Source organism: Pyrgilauda ruficollis, unplaced genomic scaffold (assembly GCF_017590135.1).
Source record: "Pyrgilauda ruficollis isolate IOZ18807 unplaced genomic scaffold, ASM1759013v1 scaffold29, whole genome shotgun sequence".
Classification (NCBI taxonomy): Eukaryota; Metazoa; Chordata; class Aves; order Passeriformes; family Passeridae; genus Pyrgilauda; species Pyrgilauda ruficollis.
The window spans coordinates 10,187,054-10,214,220 of record NW_024524266.1 but is presented as its reverse complement, the minus strand read 5'-3'; the positions used below and the strand labels follow the sequence as shown (position 1 = coordinate 10,214,220).

General features: G+C 37.3%; 1 protein-coding gene across 1 annotated transcript in view; it reads left to right on the top strand.

Moving 5' to 3' along the window:
* ADGRG2 (adhesion G protein-coupled receptor G2) overlaps window positions 1-27,167 on the top strand; it is a 58,872-nt gene that overhangs the window by 16,701 nt on the left and 15,004 nt on the right. Inside the window, exons 3-16 of the mRNA XM_041472499.1 lie at window positions 1,374-1,991; window positions 12,786-12,824; window positions 14,182-14,214; window positions 15,688-15,720; window positions 16,661-16,702; window positions 18,629-18,676; window positions 19,250-19,317; window positions 20,895-20,968; window positions 21,787-21,826; window positions 21,951-21,985; window positions 23,315-23,397; window positions 24,058-24,118; window positions 24,603-25,291; window positions 26,907-27,105. Of these exons, the coding sequence (XP_041328433.1) occupies window positions 1,374-1,991; window positions 12,786-12,824; window positions 14,182-14,214; window positions 15,688-15,720; window positions 16,661-16,702; window positions 18,629-18,676; window positions 19,250-19,317; window positions 20,895-20,968; window positions 21,787-21,826; window positions 21,951-21,985; window positions 23,315-23,397; window positions 24,058-24,118; window positions 24,603-25,291; window positions 26,907-27,105 (2,062 nt within the window). The remainder of the gene's footprint in view (window positions 1-1,373; window positions 1,992-12,785; window positions 12,825-14,181; window positions 14,215-15,687; window positions 15,721-16,660; window positions 16,703-18,628; window positions 18,677-19,249; window positions 19,318-20,894; window positions 20,969-21,786; window positions 21,827-21,950; window positions 21,986-23,314; window positions 23,398-24,057; window positions 24,119-24,602; window positions 25,292-26,906; window positions 27,106-27,167) is intronic.

Below are 27,167 nucleotides of genomic sequence, written 5' to 3'. Positions count from 1 at the left end.
CAGGGTAACTTTATTTGATGGTAAAACTTCCCCTCTTCATCCTTGGGACCAGGAACAAGGGGCAGACAAGAACTTATATGTGGAGGCAGGTCTCAGGGGAGGGTACAATATTTAACAAATCAGGAGAATTGGGAGTAAAAAACCAGGCGGGAACCACAAGGTATAAACCAATAAAAATTCCAAGGGAGGAGAACAGTTTCAGTAAACTGATAAAGTTTGGGGAAATACAAACTAGCAACTAACTGACGAAAAATCTGGGAAAAGGCGGGAACAAAAAAGAAACAGCATAAAGAAACTACCAAATTACAAATCAAACAATAAACCTACTAATAAAACAAAAAGCACCCTGCAACAAGGTTCAACAAGGCCAAGTGCCAGGTCCTGTGCTTGGGTCACTGCAACCTCATGTAGCACTACAGGCCTGGGGAAGGGTAGCTGAAAAACTGCATTACAGGAAAGGATCTGGAGGTGTTAGTCAACAGCTGCTGAACATGAGCCAGCGTGTGCCCAGGTGGCCAAGAAGGCCAATGGCATCCTGGCCTGTGTCAGCAATCGTGTGGCCAGCAGGACCAGGGCAGTGATTGTCCCCCTGTACTCAGCACTGGTGAGGCCACATCTCAAATCCTGTGTTCAGTTTTGGGCCCCTCATTTCAAGAAAGGCATTGAGGTGCTGGAGAATGTCCAGAGAAGGGCAATGGAGTTGGTGAAGAGTCTTGAGTACAAATCCTATGAGGAGCAACTGAGGGACCTGGGGTTGTTTAGCTTGGAGAAAAGGAGACTCTATTGCTCCCTACCTTAAGGGAGGTTATAGCCAAATGAGGGTCTGTCTCTTCTCTGAAGTAACCAGCAATAGGACAAGAGGAAATGACCTCAAGTTGCACCAGAGGAGGTTTAGATTGGATACTAGGAAACATTTCTTCGTGGAAAGGGTTGCTAAACATTGAACCATGGTGCAGAGGGAAGGTGTTGAGTCACCATCCTTGGAGGTGCTTAAAAGATGTGTAGATGTGGCACTTGGGGACATGGTTTAATGGTGAACTTGGCAGTGCTGGATTGACAGTTGGACTTGATGATCTTGGAGGTCTTTTCCAGCCTAAATGATTCTGTGATTCTACATGGTCATCCTTGTTCTTGTGCATAAGTTTTACTTCAAAGTTTTCATGAGCAGGTAGGATTTATTGACTGCCTCCAAATGTGTCACTTTCCTACCACAAAAATAAATCTAAAGGAGTAGGTTACAAGATCGTTTCTTAATATGTTGTTTTGAAAATTCCTAGGAAAATGCGTAGAAACAGTACTACATGGAAAAATAACTTTTATATAAAGGATCTTTTTTAAGACCTAAAGGTTTTACAAATCTTTTCTTTATTTAGATGAGGAGGATTTCCTAGGGCGATACAAAGCTGTCTTTAAGACTGCATGTGAAGATCCTTGGAGTATGTCATCAAGAATTTCTCTGCGTCCCTTGAGAGAATTCCTTGTCTGTGTGCACCTCAAGCTGTATTCCTCAAACAGTCCATGGACAGCATACGTATACGCTGAAAAAACTCTTCACACCAATCTCTCTGCAAATAAGTATGACCTTGGACTTACAGGAGATCGTGGTAAATTGAAGATATGGTTGTTTGGAGAACAAATAAGCACAACAGTAAGACTTCGTAAAAACACTTGGAACCAAATATGTATCCAGTGGAAAAGTGACAATGAGGAGGTGAAGGTATTCATAAATGGAACAGAAAAATTACACAAGAAACTAAATGGGAAAGTTAATTTGCCTGGAAAAGGCCAGTTCTTACTTGGCTGTTCAAAGTTGCAAGGTACAGCTGCAACACCTCACCAGGGTATGACTGGGGAGCTCTACCTGTTCAGAATGTGGGACAAGGCAAATATAACACAATCTAAGGACTGCCAGGATAGTGGTGTTATACGCTGGAGAAAGGAGGATTGGACCTATAACAGGACAATAGAAGAGGATAACTCTTTGCAATGTGGTAAGTACCACTGCACTGCTTTTGAAATAGTAATTCAGTCAAAAGTTGATCTAAGTGTATCTAGCATTTCATTTCCAGATTTTACAAAGTCTCAGACTATTTATAATTTCTAAAATCAAAATCAGATTCTTGATGAGATCATGTGAGGACGTTCAACTTTGACTAGTTTTTATCCAAACAAAAAAGTAAGCATCAGTCCTTTAAAAACTTTCAACTTGCTTCAACTTTTCTATCAACCATTTGTGTAATATGAGAGCAGGATACATGCAACTGAGACTCCTTGGAGTACTGGGGCATGTATCAATTTCTTCTTAAAATAATTAATTTTCATATTTTCTGTTTGGGGAATAAATACAGAGGAAAGCATTGCTGCTTCTCATTCTGCACATTTGCTGGGACAAAACTTCAACAAGGGCAACTTTTCACTGCTTCAACAGGCATATTACATCTTCAGCTGGTAGGGTCTACATCTGCAAAAAATTATAGGAGGATCCAATTTCTTTATCAGCACCAGTAATGTCTCCTTTATTAAAATGACCAAATGGTTTCTCACACGTTTCTCAAATTTTCCTTCTTCCCTGAAAAAGAATGTAAAATCCTTTGAATCAAACCAATCCAAGATCTCATTTTCAGAGAAACTGTGTTCAAGCAAGAGAATAATCCTATTTTTAGCTTTTGCTATCATATATGTTGGTAAAAACTCAAATCAAGCTTTGATGAAATACAATTTATAAATCATAGGAAATTATATTATCCCCTAGGAGATTTTAATGTGACTAGCTCAATTATTGTTTCCTAGAATTTTTATATAGCATCAGTGATTCAGTTTAAATGTGGCACCAGTCTTAATCTCCATCACCTTTATCCTTAAAAAATGTACCTATTTACTCCATGCAGATTCAAAAATATCTTTTTTCTATATAATCTTATAACCACTGCCTGACTAGATTCAAAGTGTCTTAGTAAGGGCAGTAAAATAAGGTGACGAGGTTTCTTTTTCTGGGAGAGAAAGAAATCTGTCCAACAAACCAGGACTCATGGAGAGTGCTGCTAGCAGTGTTTGTAATGAATGAAATGCCTTTCCTAGCCTTGATGCTGTAGTTGGGAACACATCTTCTTTCTTGGGTTGTGTGACCTGGGAAAGGAGCTGAAGAAAGGATGTCTTTCTTTTACTTATGCCTGGCTGTGCTTGAAGGAGCACAGTCCTAAGGCTGAAAGAGCATTCTCTCTACCAGACGTACAAAGGAAGTCTGAGAGGTATGTCTGTCTGGACAGTGGGGAAAATCTCGTTCAGAGTGGAGCATCTGATTGTCTTTTACTGATGCACAGAAGGAACAAACTCCTTGTTTTCTCTTCCAGCAGTTTCTGCCCTGAATAATGAGCGTCCCTGACCATCACAGGGCAGATTGATCAGGCAATGCCCATCTGCAGCCCTAACTGATTAATGATTTTAGAATTCATGATTTAGTGGTTTGTGGAATCCTTTGTTTACCTGCAAGAGCTCTCCTAGCGAGAATGTAAGATGCATGGTTTCCAAAGCTTTGTTGCTTAGCCAGACTGAATAACTATGCTGACATGGGTTTGTTTCAGTATAGAGACCATCTCTACTGCCAGATATAAGGTATCTCCTCTAGATAACTTGGGACATTAACAGCTTTTCAAAGAGATTTTGCTGGAATTTTTTTACAGTTAATTTGCCTCCCTTCAATAATCGATGCATTTTAGCTGAATACCCCCCAAGTCATCCTGTGAAAAGCATGTATTTAGCAAATACCAGTCCAACAGATAACAAAGGTTTTACAGTAGAAATATCTAATAGTCTGTGTCAGCTGATTTTAATTGATGCTGCTACTACTCTTACAATCTGATTTCTTTCAGTAAGTTCCTCTGAACACCTGTGTAAAAATTACCTGATTTGAGAAGCTTCTCTGTTTTGTGTTAAAGCAGAAGGACTTTGAGTAGTAAATCTGCAGAAGGATCTAATTTTACATCTGCAATGAACATAACTGGCAAAGGGCTAAAGTTTAGGAAAGTCCTCTGTAGGCACAAAAGGTCAAAAGGAAGTGGTTCATTACAGTCATAAGTGTGCCGGAGGACAAGTTTCAGAATTTTTTTTTGTGACCTGGTTGGCACTTTGTGCCTACATAAATCAATTATTTGTAAAACTTTACGTCAAAGGCTACCATAATTTCTGTGTTTTCTTCCTTGCTTAACCACTCAAGGCCTTTGTGCAGTGTAAGCCATTGTCTAATTGGTGTCCCATCAGCAGTGATCCATTCCATTAATAAGTCTAGATTTACTTAGCATTCGTTTTCCTGCCATTGTTTTTGTTGGCTCTTCTGATTCTTTTACTTTAGGTTTTATAACTTCTTTTTGTGGAATTTTTTCAAATTACCAAAAATTTATTAATTTTTTTTCTTAAACATTTGAGGTCTAATAAGGATCAAAATCCTGGTTGTGGTAAGGTTCACACATATGCTTAGCATTTAAAGGTATGCTCAACTTTAACAGAGTAACTTACTGCCCAGAAGTGGCTGGGATTACCTTTGCAGTAGCTACATATTTTATGCATCTGAAGATTTGCAAGAAAGGACATATCTGACTGCTTCCCGCTTTATGATGAGGCTGATCACATTTCAGGGTCTAATTGTTCTCAATAATGAACTTTTATATCTGAGTTAAAGACGAGACTCTTGCTCCTTCCAGTGATAGAATCTTCTGGTTCTCCTGCTTGGTGTGACCACTGCATATTGAGCAGGTGTAAATACTGCAGGCAGGGCCAGACAGGGAAGGCGGTCTTGCACTTGGTGTGTCACTGCCCTTCCACGTACATTCTTCATGTTCCTTTGATAATTCCCCTCTTGCTAAGAGTGAGAAGTAGCATAACAGCTGTGATATAGAGAGAAGAGTGCAGGTTGACTGTCTCTCACTTTACAGATCACCTCCTGGTATTTAAAAATGCCTAAGTGAAGAAAGATGTGCTTACTATTCCATATTCTTACCATGGAAAATTTCTTCATCTTTTCCTTGATGAATGATTCCTCTGTAGCTATATACTTTAACGTGAACAATATGAATGACATCACTCTGTATAATCCAAGAAAAAAGTCTACTAAGTAATCTAAAGTTTGGGGTGATTTAAGGGAACAAACACACAAGAAAATAAATGAGTTTAAAGTGCTAAATTCTTGAAAAGAAACCCTAATCACCTGTAAGTACCAGCTCTTCTATTGTCATTTTTGCATGTGATGTTTTTAAGTTGCCTTTAATAATAACTTCACAGTGAAATGCACTGTTTAAAGATTAATCATTTCAGTTATACATTAAACAGTGACTTTCTTAATCCAAATGCAAATATCCAAACTGTTGCGCTGTGCATTTATGCAGGGAGCACAGATATGATGGGATATCTTTAACAAATTTCAATGAATAAATAAAATAGATGAGCTGGGACATAACTGTAAATAGTATCACTGCTGTCTCATTTGTGATATTGATGCTGTAACTTTTAGCCTGTTGCTTTTGGTTGTTTTTTATCCTAACTAAAATTCAGTGCGTATATTGTGGCATTTTTAATTTCTCTAAACTGTCCAAACTTCAAGATTAAGATGCTGCCTTCTCTTTTTCACATACCCTTTTTGACTTTCAATATTGCTGAGCCTGCTACTGGTGTTGCTGGAGGGGGTTTCCACACTTCTGGGTACGGAGCAATTTAATGCTGATAGGAGAAATGGGAAGTGACCAGTGGTCTGCCAGTGTGACTATTTTGCCTCTGCATTCTTAACGAAGAGAAAAACTTCAGTTTGGGCTTTTGTTCTAGTTTGCACATGTGGACAGTGGAAGGTAGGTATTAGGCTCATGTAATCCCATTTAAAGATTTCCCATTGTGTGCCCCTCTGAAGACAGGATCACCTTTCCTGGAAGGGAGGGTGGAGTCTTAAGACTTTACATCCTCAGGGAAGAAATGGAAATGCAGCTGTCCCTCATCCACTCATCCAGTCTGCATCCCAGTCTGTTGGGTACCAAACCTTTGGCTGTATTATCACATTTACTGAGTGGATCATAAAAGCAAAAGATGAAAAAGCAAATTATTTTTTTTCCCCTAGAACTGTAAGGACAGAATACTAAAGAAACCTCTAGAAGGTCTTGAAGGAAATGTGATGGGGAAAAATACCTAACTCTGGAATGCCTTTTTGATGAGTCATGTGCCACTTTACTTTGTACCTATTAACAGAATACCTTTGAAGTTGCCTTTCTTAGCTCTCATTCCCTCCCTCTCCTGTGTTACCAAACAAAGTGGCTTTTTGGAAATCAGCCTTCCAGAGAAGTGATAATTTCATTCACCTCAGTATCTAATGTACAGCTTTCCACAAACAGATAAAAACTTTATTTATAACCTAATTTCTTACAAGCAGTGAAACATCAAAGCTGAGTTAAAAATACTGAGCCTAAATTTTCTGTTAAAGATGCTAAAATGAACTGGCCCAAGTGACCGAGCCTGATGTGAACAAGTTCTGGCATTTGTTTCTGTCTAGTGGCCAATGATAAATCCTTTCTTCCATGGTGCCACCACAGGGCATCAGAGCAGATACAAGGTGTCATGAGGGACACTAAAACATAAAACTAAGATTGCACTTAAATTTTATCCTATGAACTTACATACAATGTGCCTCAAAATCTGCCTTGCACAGAAAGTCAAGATAGGCTAATGTTTCCAGTGTGCAGCTAACTAACAGCTGTAAACTTGTGGAGGATGTTTATGTGTTACTGTTATTAATACTTTGTGTGACAGAACGTTTCATTTGGCAGAACATTTATTCAGCTGAAAGGTTTTTCAAATATTAAAGGGACCCAATCTCTTAATGGAAAATATGGATTTAATTTGAATAGGAGAATGGAATGTCATATTTTTAGTGCCTGTTTCTGCAAATAATTGGGTTTTAGAACAGCACCATTTTGAAATTTTGCTGTTTAAGCTACTCAGTTTTGTTCATGAGCAAGTCTTGTAAAATGCATTAGTTCTGGGCATCTTCATTTCTCTGAATGCAAATGGAATGCAGTAGTTGCTGCTGTAACAAACAGGTTAACTATTGCCTCTAAAAATATTTAGCAGAGGATCTGTACAGACTTAAAAATTGCAATGTGGAATTGACATTTTAAGTCTTAAATGCTTGTAATTACATAACCCAGAAAGTGATACTAGATATCTATTTGGAATTAAAAGATTGGCTTTGGCCTTTCTGGTGGGAATTCTTCATGCAAATCAGTTCTGCTGACTTAGTTGAGTTTTTGGTGAAAAAACTTTCGGCACTGCAAGTGTGCTGTAATTTCTTATTTAGAAAATCTAATTTTTATATATGTCCTTGTATTTTTATTTTTATGTGTAAGTCAAAACTGATCTTAGTGGGAATATACAGTCATGATTGTCTCATGTCATTCTGTGGTGACAGCCAAGTACTAGGCTTCAAGAGACCAAATTATGTAGCCACCAAGGTGTCCCTTGGATTCTTCCATTTGCTGTTATATGTTTGTGAGAGCTGAACACAGTCAAGACTACCTGTACTTTGAACAAAGTGGCCTGGGTACTAATACAAACTGTTTTCATTTTTTGCATGCTTTTCAATTAATATAAGTAAAGTTTTAGTCACTTCATTCCATAAATCTCTCCTCTAGGCCCTACACATAAAAGTCCAGGAATGTATGTTTCTGTGCCAGGAATGCTCTTGTGTTTCTATGGATTGGCAGTGTGCTGTTGCTGCTCCTCAGTTGCTGCTCATAAGTGTTCAGTGTCTGTCTGGTGTCTGGAGCTGACTAGGAAGCAGCTGCCCTTGCATTCTCTCCCATGTTTCCTGAGACAGAGGCCAGCTGGCACAGCCTTTCACTCTGCTCCTCCTCACCTATGGCACAGGCTGGGCAGGGGCAGTGTCCAATGGGAAGATTTGAGCTCACTAAATTTCAGACCCTTTCTCCTCTGGAGAAAGCCCAATAGTTGCTTGCCCCGTCTCAGGCTTGCTCAAAGGATGCTTTCTGCAAAGGTTTAAAGGAGATCATGAAGTGTTAGGTAAAACAGCATCAGTCAGCAGCAGCACTGTTCCCCTGAGACAGGGGGACAAGAAACTGCTGCCAGTAATGTCGTTCTTGCACCAAATTGTTGTCAGCAGCCAGGTTCCAGCTGCTTCTCACTTCTCCACCCTGGAAAAACTGAACTGCTTCTCACAGACCGGGTTGCCCAAAGACAGGTGAATCAGAAATAGTGTTGCATTTCCAAAAAATTTAAGAAAGGGTGTACTGCTCATAAGTTAGATTGAAGGTAGAGAGAAGAAAAGGATCTTTTTTCATTATCACACTTGGAGATACACAGATACAGAACACTGTACACCTTTCATGCTTTAAGGGCTGTGTCCTGTGCCTGAGCTACTGAACAAATTGTATACTTAGAGTGACCGTGCTTTTGCTGTAGGCATCAGAACCATCTGTCCCATCTTGATCACTGTGTTACAAAACCTCCTTCTGCCTTTCTTTCCCTTTCACTGAATTAATTTTTCAGTTCTGCTTTGTTTGGTGGAACAGCTTCAGCAGGACATGTGGAGACCATCCCATCCTAAAAGATCCAGTAGCCTGAGAATTAAAAGCTGTCATGCTAAGGCATGCTGTAAGCACAAGGCTGTTTTTTCAGACAGGGCCAGGTACTGGTCTCTCTCAGAGCTACATCAGCTTGCACACCTCCGTAAGTACTGTTAGTAGGTGCCAGTCTGGAGCTGCTGAAGTTACACTGGTTCCCATTGTCAGACGAAGTCATTGGGAAATGAAGGTTGTCACAATATTTGCAGCTGTGGTGAGAGCTGCTAAACCAGTTTCATACCTGTGGAACACAGATGGGATTCCCAGGTCGTGACTATTTGTGTTGGAACAGTACAAAGTGATATGAAGACAGTAAGGGACTTGCTGCTTTTGTTTCTAATGATGCATGTTAGTAACAGAAACCAGTGCTTATCTCATTTAATCAAGTTGCCTTTTCCCTCAGAAAAGGAACCAAACAGTTCTTGTGGGGGCCTATTCTATCTGCCTTGCAACAAAAGCAAGGAATAACACTGCTTATTTAATTACTGTTTGAATCTTTAAGAGTGTTTTCTATTAGAGAAAATGTAGCAAAGTATTATTACAATGTGTAATCCTTTGTTTTGGAACAGGATATGTTAGTTATATTGATTTGGTGTTCCTAAACTAACAGTGTTGCAAATAAAATTCATAAAGCAAATAAATGGAAGTTTCATATATGTAAGGATTTTCATGCTCTTATCAATAGTAAACAACCTAAGGGCAATAAATTTTCTGTTAGCTTGTAACTAACATCTTGAGTTACTTTAGTTTCATTTTTACATGCCAACTTTAGGGATATTTTGGATTGAACTCTAATCCTTCTCCAAATAAATCTGTTCACTTTCTTTTCTTGTTCTTAAACACAACAAAAGAGGAAGATTAACAAATAAATTATATATTAGTCTTTCCTCCTTTCTTCATGCAAAGGTGATTCTGATTAAAGACTTGGTTAATGAACTTAAAGCTGGACCTTGATAAGTCCATACTCAAGCCTTGACAGGTCTCATACTCATGGATAATTTCTGGTTACTGTCGGCATATGACTATTGTGCTGTAAGAGAAGTCATGGTCAGACTGGTGTCCATAAAAAAAGTGCCTCTCAGATTATGCATGCCATCATCAGCTGCTGCATTTGCCAGCTCCATATTCATGGCTTGCATTTAGCTTGTTTTACTCCCTGTGCTGCAAGATGTGCTGTTAAAAGCATTTGGCATTTTTACAGTGCACTGTCTTTTTACTCACCTACAAAACTAAATATGTTAATGAACAATTTTTGTACCTACCTCAGGGTAGCACTTGTATTCTCAAAAATTCACAAGGTGGTTGAAGGGATATGGAGGATGCAAAAGGCATCTTGTATATAGCAAGACTGTCTCCACTGACTCCAAAAGACTTTGTGAGAAAGATCTTAAAGTTAGATTCCCTGTACAGATTCTATTTTTCAAATGGGCAGAAGAAACAGTGTGGTGGTGTTTGCTCTGTATTCAGATGGGTTCCTTTTGAGAATTTAATTTCCTCCAGAGCTTTTTTTGGAGATAAGGACTTTTGCACTGATTAAGACAGGACTAGTAACAGGTACTTTTGGAGGCAGAACTTTTTGTGGTAGGAAAATCATGTTGCCCACCTGTGGAAGAATGCTTCCTTCTCTAACCAGAAGTTCAGTCAATTATCTTTATTCACCCCGTTCTACCTGAGAAAATTATTTACTGTTTGAACACTACAGAATAGTTTTATCTGAATACTGCTTCAGTTCTGCATATTAAACTTGGTATTGTCTCGGTATTGTATTAAGGGTCTTCCCTAAGCCTACAGTAGGTGCTAAGAATATAATTTTATAGAATCTGTAATTTGTAATCACTTTACAATGTTAAAGTAACAGCACTTGTACATAAGAGCTCTATAACACTTGCCTTACATGACTATGTGAATATGTATTTTATCTGGACTTACTATATAATGAGAAGTCCTAATTTTCCTGAAAAATTACTATAAAAATTAGGGTTATATCCATATTTTCGTGATCTATCAAGTTCACACAGTTCTAGTTGTCAAAAAGAGCAATTTTACTTCTCTGTAGGCAGAATCTTAGTTGTCTCAAAAGAGATTTAGTGAAACTTTGTTTTATCTTTACTGAAAGAGTTTAAATTCAGTAGACTGATATGGATAAAAGTGTGAATTTTTACTTACGCTTTAACTTGATTGGTATGCATCATTTTCATAAGAATTTTGGTTCTCTGTCTCTTTCTTCTGCATAAGAAAATTTCTACCCGGGATGTAAATTAACTAAAATTTATTAAATGTAAATTAACAGTTTCATGGAGAACTCCTAAAGAATTGTAGTGCAATTAGTTCAATTGCCATGAATTCATCCTGCCATATTTCAGAGTTGCTTTTAGCTTCATGCACTGTATGACATTCAGCAAAAATGAACTGGCTTTTTTCATCTTGTCAAGCTCTCATATTGTCTCTGACTTCAGGTCATTGGTCCCAGTGTCCCAGCATTGGGGTAGCCAGGCAGCAATCTGCTTACCTGGCTGGCAGCTGTCATCTTTGTGCATCTCACACCTTGCTCAGGAATAGGGACTGGTTAATTCCTGTCTCATTTATGATTTCTGTCATTTCCTTCTCCTGTTTTTATGGCTGTCCTGCTGCAGAACAGTCTGCCTCTTCTGAGTTGTCTTCCTACATCACCTCCAGAGGATCTTCTTCCTCCTTCCCTAACTGGGTCAACCTCCAGTTCCGTAGCTCCCCCTTGACTGTTATGGTTAGGGTTGTATCTCTGATTCAGCTGCAGCATCCATTTGTTTTTCCTTAGATCCAGAGATCCTATTGCCCTTTCCAGGGTGTGGGACACAGGCCTGGTAGGTGTATGCCAGAGCCCAACACAGTACCAAAAGTCTCTGTCTTCTTCCATCAGTGGGGCACCACTGATGGAAGAAGGAAGGTGTCAGTGTCTGAGGGCATTAGCAGTGGTGGAGGTAATCTACAGCAACCTGGACAGCAGTGATGACTCCAAGGATCTGGGGGATGCCCACTACACGTGGGCTGTGTGGCACAGTTTAGTGCCCACCAGTGTGACATGGCAGTGGTGGACTGGCCAGATATCAAGGCATTACCTGTGGAGAAACTGTCCCACCTACTCCTGCAATTTGGAGAGAATCTCTCTCTTCTTCTGCTGCCCTTGGGCTTGAAGCCTGACTATGCTTAGTGTCCCACCAGTTTCAGTGACTTGAGAAGAGTTTTTCTTCCTCCTTGCCCAGAGGGGGTCTCACTTATTAAATAAAGGTGCTGAAATAGGTAACAGTGCTAAGTATAGGTGATGCTTTGTTGCTACTTCTTTTTCAAGGCCCAGGATGGTGTTTTGAGTGGTGACAGGCTGCAGAGAACATTTGGAGCTGTCTGCCACTTTTCCTCCACCACAGGAGGCACATATCACTTGCCTTGGTGGCAGGTTCCCTGCAGCGGTGTGATTTAAATGATCTGCTGGGCCTCCTCATTTATAGCCAACCACGACCTTTAGTCCAGGGAGGCTTTAGTCACTTGGCTCACTTGATGATGTCATGTTTGACATTCATGATCACGTCAGATCCACCCCTTGATCAAGAGTCTATCTGTGTATTGCATCTCTCCCTGGGTGCCCCTAGGGACATGTTTTGTGGACCCATTGAGCTGGAAATAGCTCAACTTTTCATCCCAGCCCACATCCACCTGAGCTGCTTCTTTTCTGGCAGCCTGATCTTTCACTGTTTAGATGTTCAGGTGTTCTTTGGTGGTGCAGCTCTTGGACACATAAGTATTTATATGATGTGCATGCACATCGTGATGTTATGTGTTACATTTTTAGTTGATGCTATTTTAGTCCTCTTCATCTTCACTCAAGCAAATGTGCTGAATAGATTTCTGAAGACGCTGGAAATGGAAGAGGGGTGGCAAAGCTCATGGCCTAATCTGCATCTTCCATAAGTACAAAAAGTTGAACTGAGGAAAAAACTGAACTCAAAAGAGTTCAACTTCCAGCTTTCAAAAAGTCTTGACACATATTTCTCAGTGGATGCAAAGTAGTTTTGCAAACCATTTTGAAGTGAGGTGGGTACCACATCTAAAATGGTTGTGTTTTAAAAAGTGTATGTATGTATATGTGTGTGTACAAATGTATATAAAATCTTCTCCTAAAAAAATCTTCTTCTTTTGCAGTTGAAACTACTGCTACCCTGCCTAGCAGAAAAATAACAGGTATGTTGGGGTTCTGTGGAATTTTGCCCCATTGTTTTTCTGTTTTAAGAAAGTGTATAGTAAGATTGCTGCTGATGATACTTTTTAATTTTTGGAGATAGTCAAGCATATGCAAACATTAGCAAATTAATTTTCTGTCTCATCCTTGTGTCTTATTAGCTAATTTTGTGGTGCAAATAGCATCAGTAATTTTCCAGAGAAAATGAAAATAAAGTCACTGAGATGATTCTGATTCTCCCTTCATTACAGAAACTGTATTCACATTTATCCTTTGGAAAGAAGCTATTGCTCGTTTTCAGTGAGGCGAGCAAAATAGTTTTACTGGAGCAAGGAATTCACGACTGTTTAGCATTTCAGAAAATTCTTGTTTAGTATTTTTAGTTTTAAAAAATCTGGTTTTCTTCAGGGACTTTTGGTATCTCTGATTTAAGTCTTCTGCGGCAGTAGGAAAGGCTTTACAGTAAAATCAGTGTATTGTAACTAACATTATAGGATGACTTTTGGCCTTTGAGAGATGTTCAAACACCTTAAGTATATTTTAAAAATAATGCTTCATGTTTGCATCCAGCTGTTCTTTAGATTATATTTCTGTGATAACTGTGACCTGTAACTTGACTTGTCTCTGACAGTATCAAAAACCACCCAGTAACTGAAAGAGCCAACTTTAAAGTTGCTATGTGAACAAGATATCAAATTTCCTAATTTTTTTTGATCAAAATACTGACTGTAACAATATAAAAATCTGATAGCTAGTGTTTGCTATGTAAATAGTTGGCTGGTTCCTGTTAAAACCAGAGGTTCAAACTTGAAATTAATTAGGTGTTTTTTTTTTTTTTTCTTGCAGGATAGAAAAGAAAGTACATATGAATGGGATAAATTTTTAGTAGCAAGTCTCACTGTTATTATAAAAAGTCTGAGAATAGTTCTTCATACCCAGCTAAAGCCACCTTACTGTGTATGCTTGATTCCTATTCCCAGAATTAGCAAGACACTCAGGATAAGCATGTAGCTGGTGTTGCACGTGTCTTGGGTCTTTAACATTATACAGTTGTGGTTTTGCAACATTATACAAATCAAACTGTCCAGTATTTCCAGAAAAAAAAAATTGTCTTGCATTGAATTCTATTTGAGTGCATAAAAATAGTGACTTTTTTTTTTTAACCAGAGATTGTTACATCTACCTCTTCTGACAACCTGGAAGTGTTGTTCTGAAAGAGCAGGTGTTGCCCTCTTCTGGTGAATGCAGTAAACTTTTGATAGTATAAGAAAAGCCTGCTGAGGATGATAATGTATGTGTCTGAAACTGAAACTTCATAATGGTCTTTTTTTTTTTTTTAATCTGAAATAAAATTCACAGATTCTGAAGAATCAGCTGCAACAACAGTGTTTGGTAAGAAAATCAGGACTTTACTGATTTTTTCAATTTTTGTTATTTCCTCTTAGGTAAATCTGCTTTTATCTGAGGTAGTGCAGAAAGGTTGTAATGTAATACAACCAAATTCCCAAATTAAAATATTTTCATTTCAAATTACTTGTTTCATTCTACATTGTAATGAATGCAGAATGAAACAGTGAAGAGTTTGCAGAGATGGCAGAGGAGGAAGACTGTAGCGAGAGCTCCTTTACATCTCCTCTCACCCTAGCAGATGGCATTTCATGCAGCCTATTACATGACACACACAACTAACAACTAACAGCTTCTGGAACCAGAGGTGATAAGCATCATCCATGAAAGCATTTTAAAAAAATTAAGAATGAGACACACAGAAAAAACTTGTGTGAAAGCCAGCTGCTTTCTTGCTTAATGTATACTGAAACAGAGTGAGTGCTCTGGATAAAAGAAATAATGCAGATGCAAACACACATCATCTTGTTATTTTACAGATACAGTCTCTCTTTGGGAATGGTTTGTCTTTAACAACTGCATCACATTCAATATTTGTGTAGTATGTACTAGGCCAAGTAATACAGGTGAAACCAGCACTTAGTTTTCCCTCTGCTCATATTTTGACTACATGTTAGTTGCCTCATAAAATTTCTTCTGTTGTGGATCTGCTCTGGTCCATTAAAAAAAAAATCATTAAGTTGTCATATTGAAGTGATATAAAGTGGTCTTCTAACCACTTTATATTCCTGTGCTGATGCCTAAAATATTCTTACTAAGCACAGCCCTTTAAATTTTCATCTATTGTCTTAATTTAATTTCTTTTCCTTTTGATGTAGCTGAAAAACACGTTACATCATTACTTTATTTTATGTATCTATGATTATTGACAAAACCAGCTTTTTTGGAGAGACTGTTTGCCAAACCCGGTGAGTCATCTCTGCTTATGAATGTTGTGAGTTCATGCAGGAAAAGGTACTTGGGGTTCAGCAGTTATTTCAGTTGGATATGCAAAAATTCATCTGCATCTTCTGAAAGAATGAAACCAGTAAAAGGGACTTATTTGAGGAAAATTTGATTCCCAGCTGGTTGTATTCAGATACCCAGATTTTTGAAATAACATGAACATTATTTCAATTATTAGTATTGAAATAATGTAAACACTCCTAACAAGCTTTGCAGTTGTTCTTAAAAATGAAATTCAGATAAATAATACTCAGTTTCTGTTCAAAATCTTGTAGGCTTGATCTTTTTTCTCAAAAATTCATAGAAGTAGAATACTTTCTTAATACAATTTTTGCTTCTTTTATCTTTTTTTCCCCTAGAATTCTCTATTGTTACTTTTATCATCTATCCTATTATTTCTTCAGGCAAGATGTTATGACTATTTCTCTTATTTAGACTTTGCTGGATTTAGACTTTTGGGCTTTTCTTGCTTTATTTTTATAGATTTTACTATTATGGATTTTTCTATTTCAGATATGTCTTCAGAGGAGACTACACAAAGTACAGGTGAGAATTTGCATGAGGAGAATAAGGTTTCAAGGCAGACATTAGTTGCATTCATGTTTGTTGCTTTTTTGTTGTTATTTTTTAGTAACTGGGATTTGTTTATTCCAAATTATTTTCTTTCATGTTTTTAAAATTTGTATTTCTCTGCAATCAGTACTTTAAGTCTGCATGATTAGGGCTTTGAGGTGCACTTAACTGAGCTGTAAACCTTTCATTTTCATTCAAAGTATTGTATTGCTTACCAAAACCCAAAGAGGGCAAATATATATTTTTAGCAAGTATATAGGGGGTTTTGTATATAGAATATTTTCTATGCTTTCTGGTACTGTTTAAGCTATTTTACAGAACTAAAATGTGCACCCCATTACTTGAAGACACTTACATATGTAGTTGCAAGGAGTTGTCAAATAGGATCAGAAAAGACTCAATCAGAAAAACTTGTTACCCCTTCCTTTCCCGATTTCCCCATTTGAAACAGGGAATAGTTTCATTCCGTATCTGTGTGGATTCCTCCATGCCTCTATAGGACCTGGACATCCTGCTGTTCTTCATTGTTGATTGAAAACACATTTTTAGAACTGTACTCCTCCTATGCTGAAGTGCCCATGCAGAATAGGATAAATAGGAATCACCTTAAAAGCACCACTTTCTACTCTGAACAGCTGGGTGCCAGGAATCACTGGCTCAGATAAGGATACAAACACTTAATTGGATGGGTCTTACTCCCCTTGCTGCTTTTGCATTTCCCACACTGAAAGTAACTTCATTTTCTTAAAAAATGTCAGGTGTTTACACTTTTCCTGAAAAGACAGAGTCTGAAATAGAAATAAGAATTTGCATGGGGTTTTTAAACAAGAACATGTATTGCATGGGGTTTTTAAAGTTAAAATATGTAAACTTTTTACTTTCTTTTTGTTGGTTTGTTTTTTTTTCATAACAGAAGCCCTTTCAACAACAGATTATTACTCCACCATCACACCAGGTAGGATTTATCTGTCACCACTGATAACGTTTTTGTGCATCTCAAATTTCAAATGTGTGTGAATTCAGGAAGTTTGCTCCCAAATGGTTTTTTGTATGCTTTTTACTTGGTACTGTGGTGTGTCCTTTTAACAGTCTGCCTTACCTCACATTAATGTCCAGTCTGGTAGAAGAACTAATTCTGCAATGCTTGTCTAGATAGCTGCATATAGAAGAGTTTGGTTATTTTGTAAGTCAAAGCAGTAGGTTACCACAAAACTGTAAGAGCCACAGTCTCAGGGATGATGTTTGCTTAAAAAGAAATCTCCATGCCTTTTAGCAGATTGAAGCAAACTGAATACAGTCATTGTATTTGACCTCAGGGCAGGCCCAGTAGGACCAGGAATTTTATTTTTTAATTATTTGTGTAGAAGCTCAGTAGCCCCATTACAATGGATTTGCCCTGAGTTAGTGCAAGTGGAAGAAGACCTGGCTTGGAGCCTTAATGGCAAGGATAATTTGTCTGTATGAACATGACCTGCAGAAACATTACAGCTGTGTTATCTGATGCTTTCAGGGGACTGGAAGCCCTAATGATCTTTGATCAGTCTTTTATCCTTCACACTGCTAATGTATTTTTGTGCATTTTGGTGGCGTGCAGAGATCTTTAGACTAGGGGGCACACAAATGGGTGCCCTGTATGGAAAAAGGAGTTGATGTTGATCTTCTATGGCATTTTCGGATTTTGTGTTGGATTTTTATAAGGTGTTCTCTATGTAGTAAATAATTTTGACAATTTATTGCTATATTGACATTTGATTATTGTTTATCAGTTATTTATGAGCATTTTATTTTTTTAAGGATTGTTTAAAAAAAGCAGTATACAAGGTTTGTAACTATTTCACTGCCAACAAAATGGAAGGCAAATTTAGTGTCATAGAATTGTTAAGGTTGGAAAATAATTCTAAAATAATCAAGTCCAAGCATCAAATTTATTTGATTCTAAACTGCTGTCTGAATTTTTTCTTTCTAATAACTTGAATATTCCCACCAGCTTACAGTCTGTAACCTCTGGTGGCTTATTTATTGATGGTGATAAAATTAATAAAGCAGCAAACTTTTACAGTCAAACGTTTGCACCACGGGGAAGGTAAAAAAAATTCCCTTCTCACTTGGTACTAACTAATGATAACAGCAGAAAAAATAGAATTTGGTTTTTTTCTGTCAATGGAGTCCAATCCATCTGCTTAAGTAAGGCAGGTTGTTCTCATGAACAAGTGTAGGAGTTTTGTCTTGGATGCAAATATCTTTCCAGTGCTTTATTTTGAAATTATACAACAGAACTGTCTGTTTACAATACCCTAATTTAGGATCAGTGTTATTTCTCAGCAGTGTAGGTCATATTAAAAATATGGAAAATATGGAGCAGCCAAAAGCTTGCTGTAACTAAATGAGGCATGTTTTACTAGATAAGAGTGTACATGGTTGCTGTCATCATAGCTTGAATTCCATCAGGTAGAACAGTTTTAGCTTCATGGTATCATATGGAGCCATTGTAGGATCCTCAGAAGCAGATAGTATGCTGCCTAGTGATTGAATTCTGTGATAATTAAAGAGCTTATTAATTATATGCTGGTTTCTGTTTATATTTAAATTTTAAAAAATGAAATTAAAATTGCGACCCCTTGCATGTAAGTCTTCTGACAAAACTGTTATAAAAAAATTGTTCAACATTAATTAATCAAAGGCAGCATATTTCTGAATATTAAGTCTTGGAAAATGTCATGGTAAGTGCTGTAGGGAGGTGAAGCCTAGACAATATGTCAAATACTTCCAGAAGATATATTTCAAACACTGGAATGATTGTAAATATGTGTGATTATATTGGATTTAGGTTTAACTTTTTTAATCAGTAGTTTTTTGGTTTTTTCCCCCAACAAATCTATAGCAGGAGAAACCATTGTATGCAACATAACACGTGCCTGTAATTATTCAGGTTAGTGGTTTTCTTTTCCCTTTTTTTACATAAAATATTATCCAACTATTTTATACTCTGAGTAATGAAGAAATGTTTAGTTGCCATGTAAAAGCTAGTTCTGAAATAAATTTCCTTGTAAATTTAGAGAGATTTTATATGAATTCTATATGAATTCAAAAAATATTAAAGGTCGGGAGGTTAAGAAGTGTTTAGACTCTTGTACTTTTGATATTTGATTTCTCATCAAAGGAACACAATTGCAGATAAGAATTGTGAAAAAAAAATCCAAGAAACAAGTAAGCTAAGGAGTTCTATTTATACTAATGTGAAGTGCAGTTTTTCTGTTTTGGGAAAAGATTAGCTGGAAGGAATTTAGGGACGACCATCAAAATTAAATATATAGAAGATAATTAAACTATTAGACCAGTTAATTTGTTGAAAGAGGTGAAAAGATGGAAGAACAATTGCAAAAATAGATAAGCTAGTGCAAGTGTTCTTGTTTCCCTTGTATCAAAACACAAGACAGTAAGTTTTGCAATTCTCAAGAAATTTTACATTCTGTGTTCCTAACTTCTTTACTTTTGGTTTTAGTGTTCTACGTGGGCAAGGTAAAACTTCGGGCGAGGGAAGAAAGTAATGCATCACTTAATGTAGAAATAGTAAGTATTCTTTCTTATAAAACTTTATTTTAAGGAAGGTTGAAGTGGATTTGTTTGTCTACACTTAAAAGAAGTAACATGATTCTTACTGTGTTTGCAGTACATGATACTATTTGCAGTGAATGGAACAGCTCTGTTTTAAACAGTTGCTTTGCAGCTGTAGAGAATACCTGTAGAGAATACAGGTCTTTACTTCCTACAGTAAAAACCTGTATTCTCTACATCGCCACTGAAAGGAGGGGGAAGCCCTGGGTAATCTCAAGAATTTACATTTAGGCACAGAGGATTTTCCTTTGGAGATTAATTTATAGGCACTTGCCTTTGGAAGATGGGCATCACTAGATGACAACTATTCGGGCATAATTAAAGTTGGATTATATCCTGGAATAATTCTTGTTGAGATTCTCATAAGTAGTTCTATGGCTTTTTGTGCATTTTTTCGATTATGCTTTTGCATGATCATTCTATGTTTTTTGGCTTGTGGTTACTGAGTTATTAATTTTGCAATAGGCTTATGTGACATGAGCGTGTCCATTTATACAACACAAGAGAGGTTTAAGAGGAGAGTGTCATGCATGGCAAGGACCATATAGATGAACCAGTATCAAGGTAATACCATGAGGATGAGAATGTTCAGTTGTTACAGATGGAAGCTGAGGAGAGGAGAAAAGAACCTTGTGTCTTTATCCTACACAGCCCTGTCAGCCCTCAGCGTGACATTTCACATGCCAGTCCCTGAAAGCATGAGAGTAGTCAGCATTGTAACCACAGAGAAGAGTCACTGAACATGGAGCATCAGGTTTGGGCAGGGATATGCCCCTGGCAAAAGCCACCTCTACATTCTGTTGTGTTTCAGTGGTGATAATGCCGACTAGCATGGTAACATTACACCTACAGCTTCTGGTAAAACTGGTTTGCATCTCTTGAAACTTTTGCTTTTTAGAAGAATATTTCTTAGGAGAAGTCAATGCCATATATATTAGGTGATGTTTTTCCTCATGGGCCTTGCTGTTTGCACAAAATGTAAAAATAAGCAGTAATGCTGGTAACCAGAAGAGCATAAGAATACATATATAGAAAGGGCTCTTAGATAAATCTCAGTGTATCCCCAGACCCTAATACTGGATCATACTTATTTAGCTGAGTTCTATCATGTATTTCACTACAGTTCTTGACTTCTCACTTCCAGTATTCTGTCATCTGTTATTTATGCCATTTATGGAGCTTGTCCCATTGCTGCACTTAGAGTTAAAAAATTCATTCAGTGTCTGGAGTAAGGTGTCTTTGTTGCAAACTAAGCCAAACTCCTCTTTTTCCAGCATAAGACATGGTGAGTTTACAGGCTTTTGCCCCTATCTATCACAAAGATTTTGGAGTTTGGTCTATACTAGATCAACAGTTCCTTCCATAAATTGTGACAACAATGTCATGGTAAATACTTGTTGCTGTGTATTCATGAGAAAACGTGCTTCTTATCTTAGTAATTTCAGCTTATTAAAATGTGTGAAATGAACAATTTTCTTTTAAGGCTAAAAATTACTGGTTGTACTTAGCTGTGGGATCTTTTTTCCTAACAGATTAATAACATAACCACCCACAATCAAGTCAAAAAATTAATTGAAATTCCAGCACATACCCCACAAGAACTGAGGTAAGTAATTCTGAATAAGAATTTAAATCTTTTTTGTATTTCAAAAAGATGAAGTGAAACTTTCCATGTGTTGAGTGAACTTTGTGTTATTCCTGCACATTAAAAATTTCACAAGTTCTAAGTTCTTGCTCTTTAACATAAAGTTCATACTGGTTAGAATACTCTTAATTAGTTTATGTACCACTGGAGTTTCTTTTAAAAAATGGTACAACAAATATTTGTTATAATTTAAGGATTCAGTTTCTCTGGTAGGAAATTATGAAGAGAACCTTCCTAGCTGCATGTTCTTTAATAAATATTCTTGAAGTCATATCTATGGTTTTATTTTGGTTTCATTTTTTCTTTCCCAGTCTTTTTAAGGGGAGGTTTTAATGAGCAAATATTTCCCAAACTCACCCTGAAAATTAAAAAGATGTGGTTGGCCAACAAGTCTTGTTTGTAGAAGAAATCCAAATTTCTTACTCATTCTATTTCTGTGGCTTTGAGTATAAATTTAGAATTCTGTTCCAAGTAATGCTTGACAAAAGGCAACATTAAGATTTATCTTCTGCTCTTTTAAATAACATTTACAATGGGTTGATGTTCAAATGTGATGACAGAGATTGAAATTTAGTTTGTGTAGTGACTAATAAAAGTCAGTTCTTCAAATGTTTAATGCTGGTGGCTTTACAGTATTACAACTGGCCTGACTTTAAAAAATCATTGATTAAGTGGAAAAATATTTTTTCTCTGTAATTGTTTTTTTAAATTAAATTGTTGTAATTGTTTTTAGAAACATGACTAAAACTCCTCCATAACAGTAATACTTTATTTTAAAGCATTTCAGAGTTCAACAAAACCTTGCAAGCAGTAAGTGAGGTAAGATTTACTGATTGTTGTTACTCTCTGGAAAACTTTTTTCCAACTTATTTCTGATAAAGCATCACTCCTGATTTCTCCTTATAAACCATTTTTTTTTTTCTGTTTTCATTTGTCATTACAGTCCTCTGTTATGGAATGCAGTGCAGAAAACCAGAGGTTTGTTTGTAAATTTTTAAAGAAAAAATATTTAAAAGCTCATATATTGTCTTGTGATATGTGAAGTATGCATGGCTCTTTAGCAGAAGAAAAAGACAAACTCTCTAGGAAGTTCAGAAGTTCAAGAAAAAGGCTAGAGAAAAATGTATAGGTTAACAAAGAAATTCTCTTTTCTGAATATTGTCCTGGCATTAGTGATTTTGAAAAAACCTCTTAAAGTTTGTTGGTTTTGTTTAACCCGAATGTATTGCTTCTCATTGCTCTTCTGCTGAAGTCCAGGCTTCCCTGCCAGATTTCTTCTGCATCTTGGTATTACCTGAGTCATGTAACTGAGAGCACCAGAATTCCAGAACTTGTGAATGCAATGCAATCTTTATGAGGGATTTGCTTGAGACATCCCAAGCTGTTCTTCAGCTTGGGAAACCAACCATCCTTGGGGTAGGGGGAGCCTGAGGAAGTAAACAGTTCAGAGTCTGGAAACCATGGATGATCAGAATGGCAAAGCTGCTCCAGAGAGGTGATCCTGGAAACCCTAAAAAGTAGATGATATCTCAGTTTAATTGCTACTCACCATTTAATTGTCCTTTAAAATGACCAGCTTGGAAACTCTGTATTCTAAAATAAAATGAAACTTGATTTCCCCAAATACTTGAATCTGGACTTTATCTTCCTGGATTAGGATGAAAGAAAAGTCCAAAACACTCAAATACAATAGAAAGTGGTCAGATCACCCTTTCATGTCATATACTGGCAGTTGCCAGAGTAATCTTTTAATTCTTATGAGCTGGAAAGAAACCTTTTCATTCATCTCTATGTTTGCATTTTCTGAATATGAAAAATTTCCTGGAGGTTCCCTAATTTAGGCAGGGCTTCAAGTCCTCAAACTATAGTTGTAAAGATGGAGTTACATGCTTGAATGGGTCACTGAAGTTTTCTCTAAAGTCGAGAGAGAATGCTGGCTTCCTCTGGTGGTGGAGGTTTCATAAACACTGGCATATTTACACTAACAGCAGAGATTACTTTATTATCCTTACAAAATTATCAACTCTTTAATGGCCAACATTGATCAGGGAGGACCCCATTTAAGAATTGACATAGTAGGGAGAAGGGACAATAAGTGCCACAAACTAATGTATTTTAATCAGCCTGGCATAGTGGTTTATGTGCACTAAAAATATGCCCAGATATGACAGAGCCTAGAAATAATGTGCTTTTACACTTAGCATTTGTACTAATGTGCTTTAATTTAGCATTTGATGTTATTTCCATGTGTTAGAAAGATGAGGCAGCTCTGTTTCTTGAGTATTAAGCTTTTTTCTTCTCTTTTAGTACACACTGCAATTTCATAATGAAGCTGGCTGAGAGAGAGAATATAAGTAGTTTAACACAGAAAGCAAAAATAAGTCAACTTGGTAAGTTATGCTTTGAACACAGTTCATCACAATTTTATGTAAAGACCACAAATCTTCAAGTAGCTAAAAAGACAAGATAGTTACTGTTAAATCCAAATATTTTTTGTTTTGGGCGATATAAGTACATAAAAATGCAGCCTTCTGATTTTTGGGGGTGTATGTGAAATAAATTTTTAAAACATTTCAGTATAAAATTGCCAGCTACTTTAAAAGAGCATACTTTGAATGGATTAGGTATAAAATAAGATGAGAACATAAATGTCTTGCTGAAATGACAATCTGAATTGAAAAGGTTGTTAAGTAGCCAACCTTTCTTAGTGATATTGTGACAGGATGGAGTACTGGCTCATACCATTTGTCTCTGTTTCAAAAGCTGTTATGTTCCATTTTGGTTTGTTTAAAATTAAAAAAAAAAAAAAAAAAAAAAAAAAAAAAAGAGAAATCTGAACTTGTCAGGCATTGAACAAAAATCTGGCGTATGGCAATATTCTGACTGATCAAGAGGTTAATTTGTTTGGCAAAACTAATTAGAGAAGAAGCTTCAAAATAAATTATGCAGTATATACTGTTGTTTAAAGACATAATGCACATGGTTAAATATTCTACTTAGTGGTATTAGCAGTTGTTATGCTTAAGGATAATGCTTCTTTATCATCTCAGATCAGTGCTGCTGTTCATCACTGAAGTACTGTTCCTTGACTGCTGAAGAATTACAAATGTAGTAAGTATAAATACCAAATTTGACTTGCTTATTTCCTAAATTTCCTAATACATGGCTAGAGTCAACTTCCATGCTTCAGTGTCATAGCCAGAAAGGCCTCCACAAGAAAAAGCATTTTCCAATGTAGCTCCCTCCTCTTTCCTCCCTCTTTCCCTTCCCTCCCTTCTTATCCCTTTTTCTCATTTTTTTCTGTGATGAATCTAGTTTTGTGTTCAACAGCAGCTCACCCTCAGAGCAGGCAGCAAAGGCAGTAGTAGTATTTGTTTATGGACTTGCTAGTTAACAGCTACAGTAAAAGAGAATGTAAGAACATTCTAAATATTAGAGCATGAAACATCCAATCTGATTGATTTTAAAATATACATTATTATTAGTATGTCCATATAATTTTTATGTATATACTCCTCTATTGTAACTTGTTTTCTTTAAAATAGAAAAAATGTTAAACATAACCTGGATTTTTGTACCTTTTTTTCTTTTACAGTACTATACAAGTGCCACCTCATTTTATATGGGTTCCTTCCCCTCATTCTCCTTCTCTCCCTAAAAAGACTTCCCTCAAATCTAATTCTTTTATTCCCCCCACTATACTTTCTGCTAAACAAAGCCCCACAATTAGACCATTGATCCCACCATTCACAGAAATTTATGTTTCTGGAACTCTTTCCACATCTCCCCTTACAAACCCTCTCTCTGAAAACTCTATGCCTTCCACCAGTGTTACCACTACACGCTCCTCTTCCGAGTCTCTTGCTCAACCTACCATGCCAATTTTTGCTTCCGTAACTTCCAATAAATCCATCACTGTTCCCATACCTGCAACAAAATCTGTCACGAATGCTGCTTTCTCAATCAAATCTGATGCTGTACACCTTAACAAGACTGTTACAATACTTTCTCCTTCTGTAGAATACACTAAACATTCTTCACTTTCTTCTTCTGAACCTCACAAACTTCCAATTGTAAATAGCCCCTTTGAGGCTATCACCAAATCTGTTGCACAAATTCCCCCTGCTTCAAGCCAGCCTATATCTGGTCCCAAAAATGTTAGTACAGTACCTATTGTTCCCCTTACTCCTTTCACAATATCTTTGACCCCTACTGCTAGTCCTGTCAACCATTCTGTCTCAGTTTCTCGTCCTCATTCTACTCCTGATGGCCATGGGACCCCAGGTAAATATGAAAAGTACATAATTATTTTTGTTTGAATGCCATTTACTGGATTTGCTTTTAAACTTCATTAAACAATGTTATATATATGAAACATGACCTTATAATTATTGTGAATTACTTTGGATGGGAGTGTTGATCTGCTGGAAGGTAAGAAGGCTCTACAGAGCCTGGACAGGCTGAGCCCAACTGTATGAAAGGCTCAACAAGGCCAAATGCTGGGTCCTGCACTTGTGTCACAGCAATCCTGGGGAACAGTCCAGGCTTGGGGAGTAGTGTCTGAAAGCTGCCCAAAGGAAAAAGACCTGATGGTGCTGGCTGACAGTGGCTGAACATGAGCCAGGGTGTGCCCAGGTGGCCGAGAAGGCCAGTGGCATCCTGGCCTGTATCGGCAATAGTGTGGCCAGCAGGACCAGGGCAGGGTTTGTCCTCTGTACTCAGCACTGGTGAGGCCACACCTCACACCTCTTGTCCATTTCTAGACCCCTCACTACAAGAAGGACATTGAGGTGCTGGAGCGAGTCCAGAGAAGGGCAACAGAGCTGGGAAGGGGTCTGGAGGAGTCTCAGGGTTGACCTTATCACTCTGTGCAACTCCCTGAAAGGAGATTGTAGCTAGGTGGGGGTCAGCATCTTCTCCCAGGCAACCAGTGAGAGGAGACGAGTAAATGGCCACAAGCTGTGCCGGGGGGGTGTTGGACATCAGGAAGAATTTCTTCTCTGGAAGGGCTGTTCAGAATTGCAATGGGCTGCCCAGGGATGTGGTGGAGTCACCATCTCTGGAGATGTTTAGGAAACAACAGGACATGGAACTCAGTGCTGTGGTCTAGTTTGCAAGGTGATGTTTAGTCAAAGGCTGGACTTCATCTTAGAAGTCTTTTCCAACCTAAATGGTTCTGTGATTCTATTTTGTGTGAAAACTCTGAGACAACTTTCACTTGATGTGCATGTATTTTAAAATACACTCTAATGCCTTTGGGCATGGTGAGTGATACCTCACCCTACACCATTGTTTGTAACTGTCATAGGTAGGTGCAGTGCTCAATTCCCATGAGATCAAGTGTCTTTTGGACTGAAAAAAATTAAGTCAGAGAGCAAGGTAGATTTTTTTTTTTTTAAACTAACCTAATATTTAAAATACTGCACAGTAATGTTGGATCATCCTTAAAATATTGTCAGTGACTGGAAATATTCTTAGTGGCTGTGTATTTTCTTACGAAAATTTACACAAGCTTCTTTTCAAATTTCTGACACTATCTTGATTTTACTCTACATTCAGGCGTTCAGTGGCTAAAAATTCAAAATAATAGGTTATTTAATATATTAAATATATTAATTAAATTTAATATATTAAATATATATTAATGTCTAATGTGAGGTACTTTGAAATCAATAAACCACGAAATTGATGTTGGCAGTTTGAAACCTTGCTTTATGTTTTCATGAGATTTAAATTACCACTGTCTGCAAAGTAGCTGATAGGGAGAAATTACATGACTTGTTGAGAACCCTTATGAGTAGTGATACAATTTTTTAATCAAGAGAACTGTTTAATTTTTCTGCTTCTCCAAGCTTACATAATTTTATGAACACAATGTTTAACTTTTCATTTGTCACAGGAAAAACCCTTTCAGCTACCACAAATATAACTTCTGTACACACCACAATTAGTATTGCCACAGCTGAGCAAATCGTGTCCAAAATAGAAAATGATTTAGCAGCTGGAAAAATAGAGCCAAAAGATGTAGAAAGGATGGTTAGTGAGGTGAGCACTATCCTCACTGCTTCTGAGCCATTACCACCACGAATTTCTAACAGGTAGGTCATTTTGGCAGTAAATTACAGGAGTGTTGTATTTATTGTCTTGACAAATTGGCTTC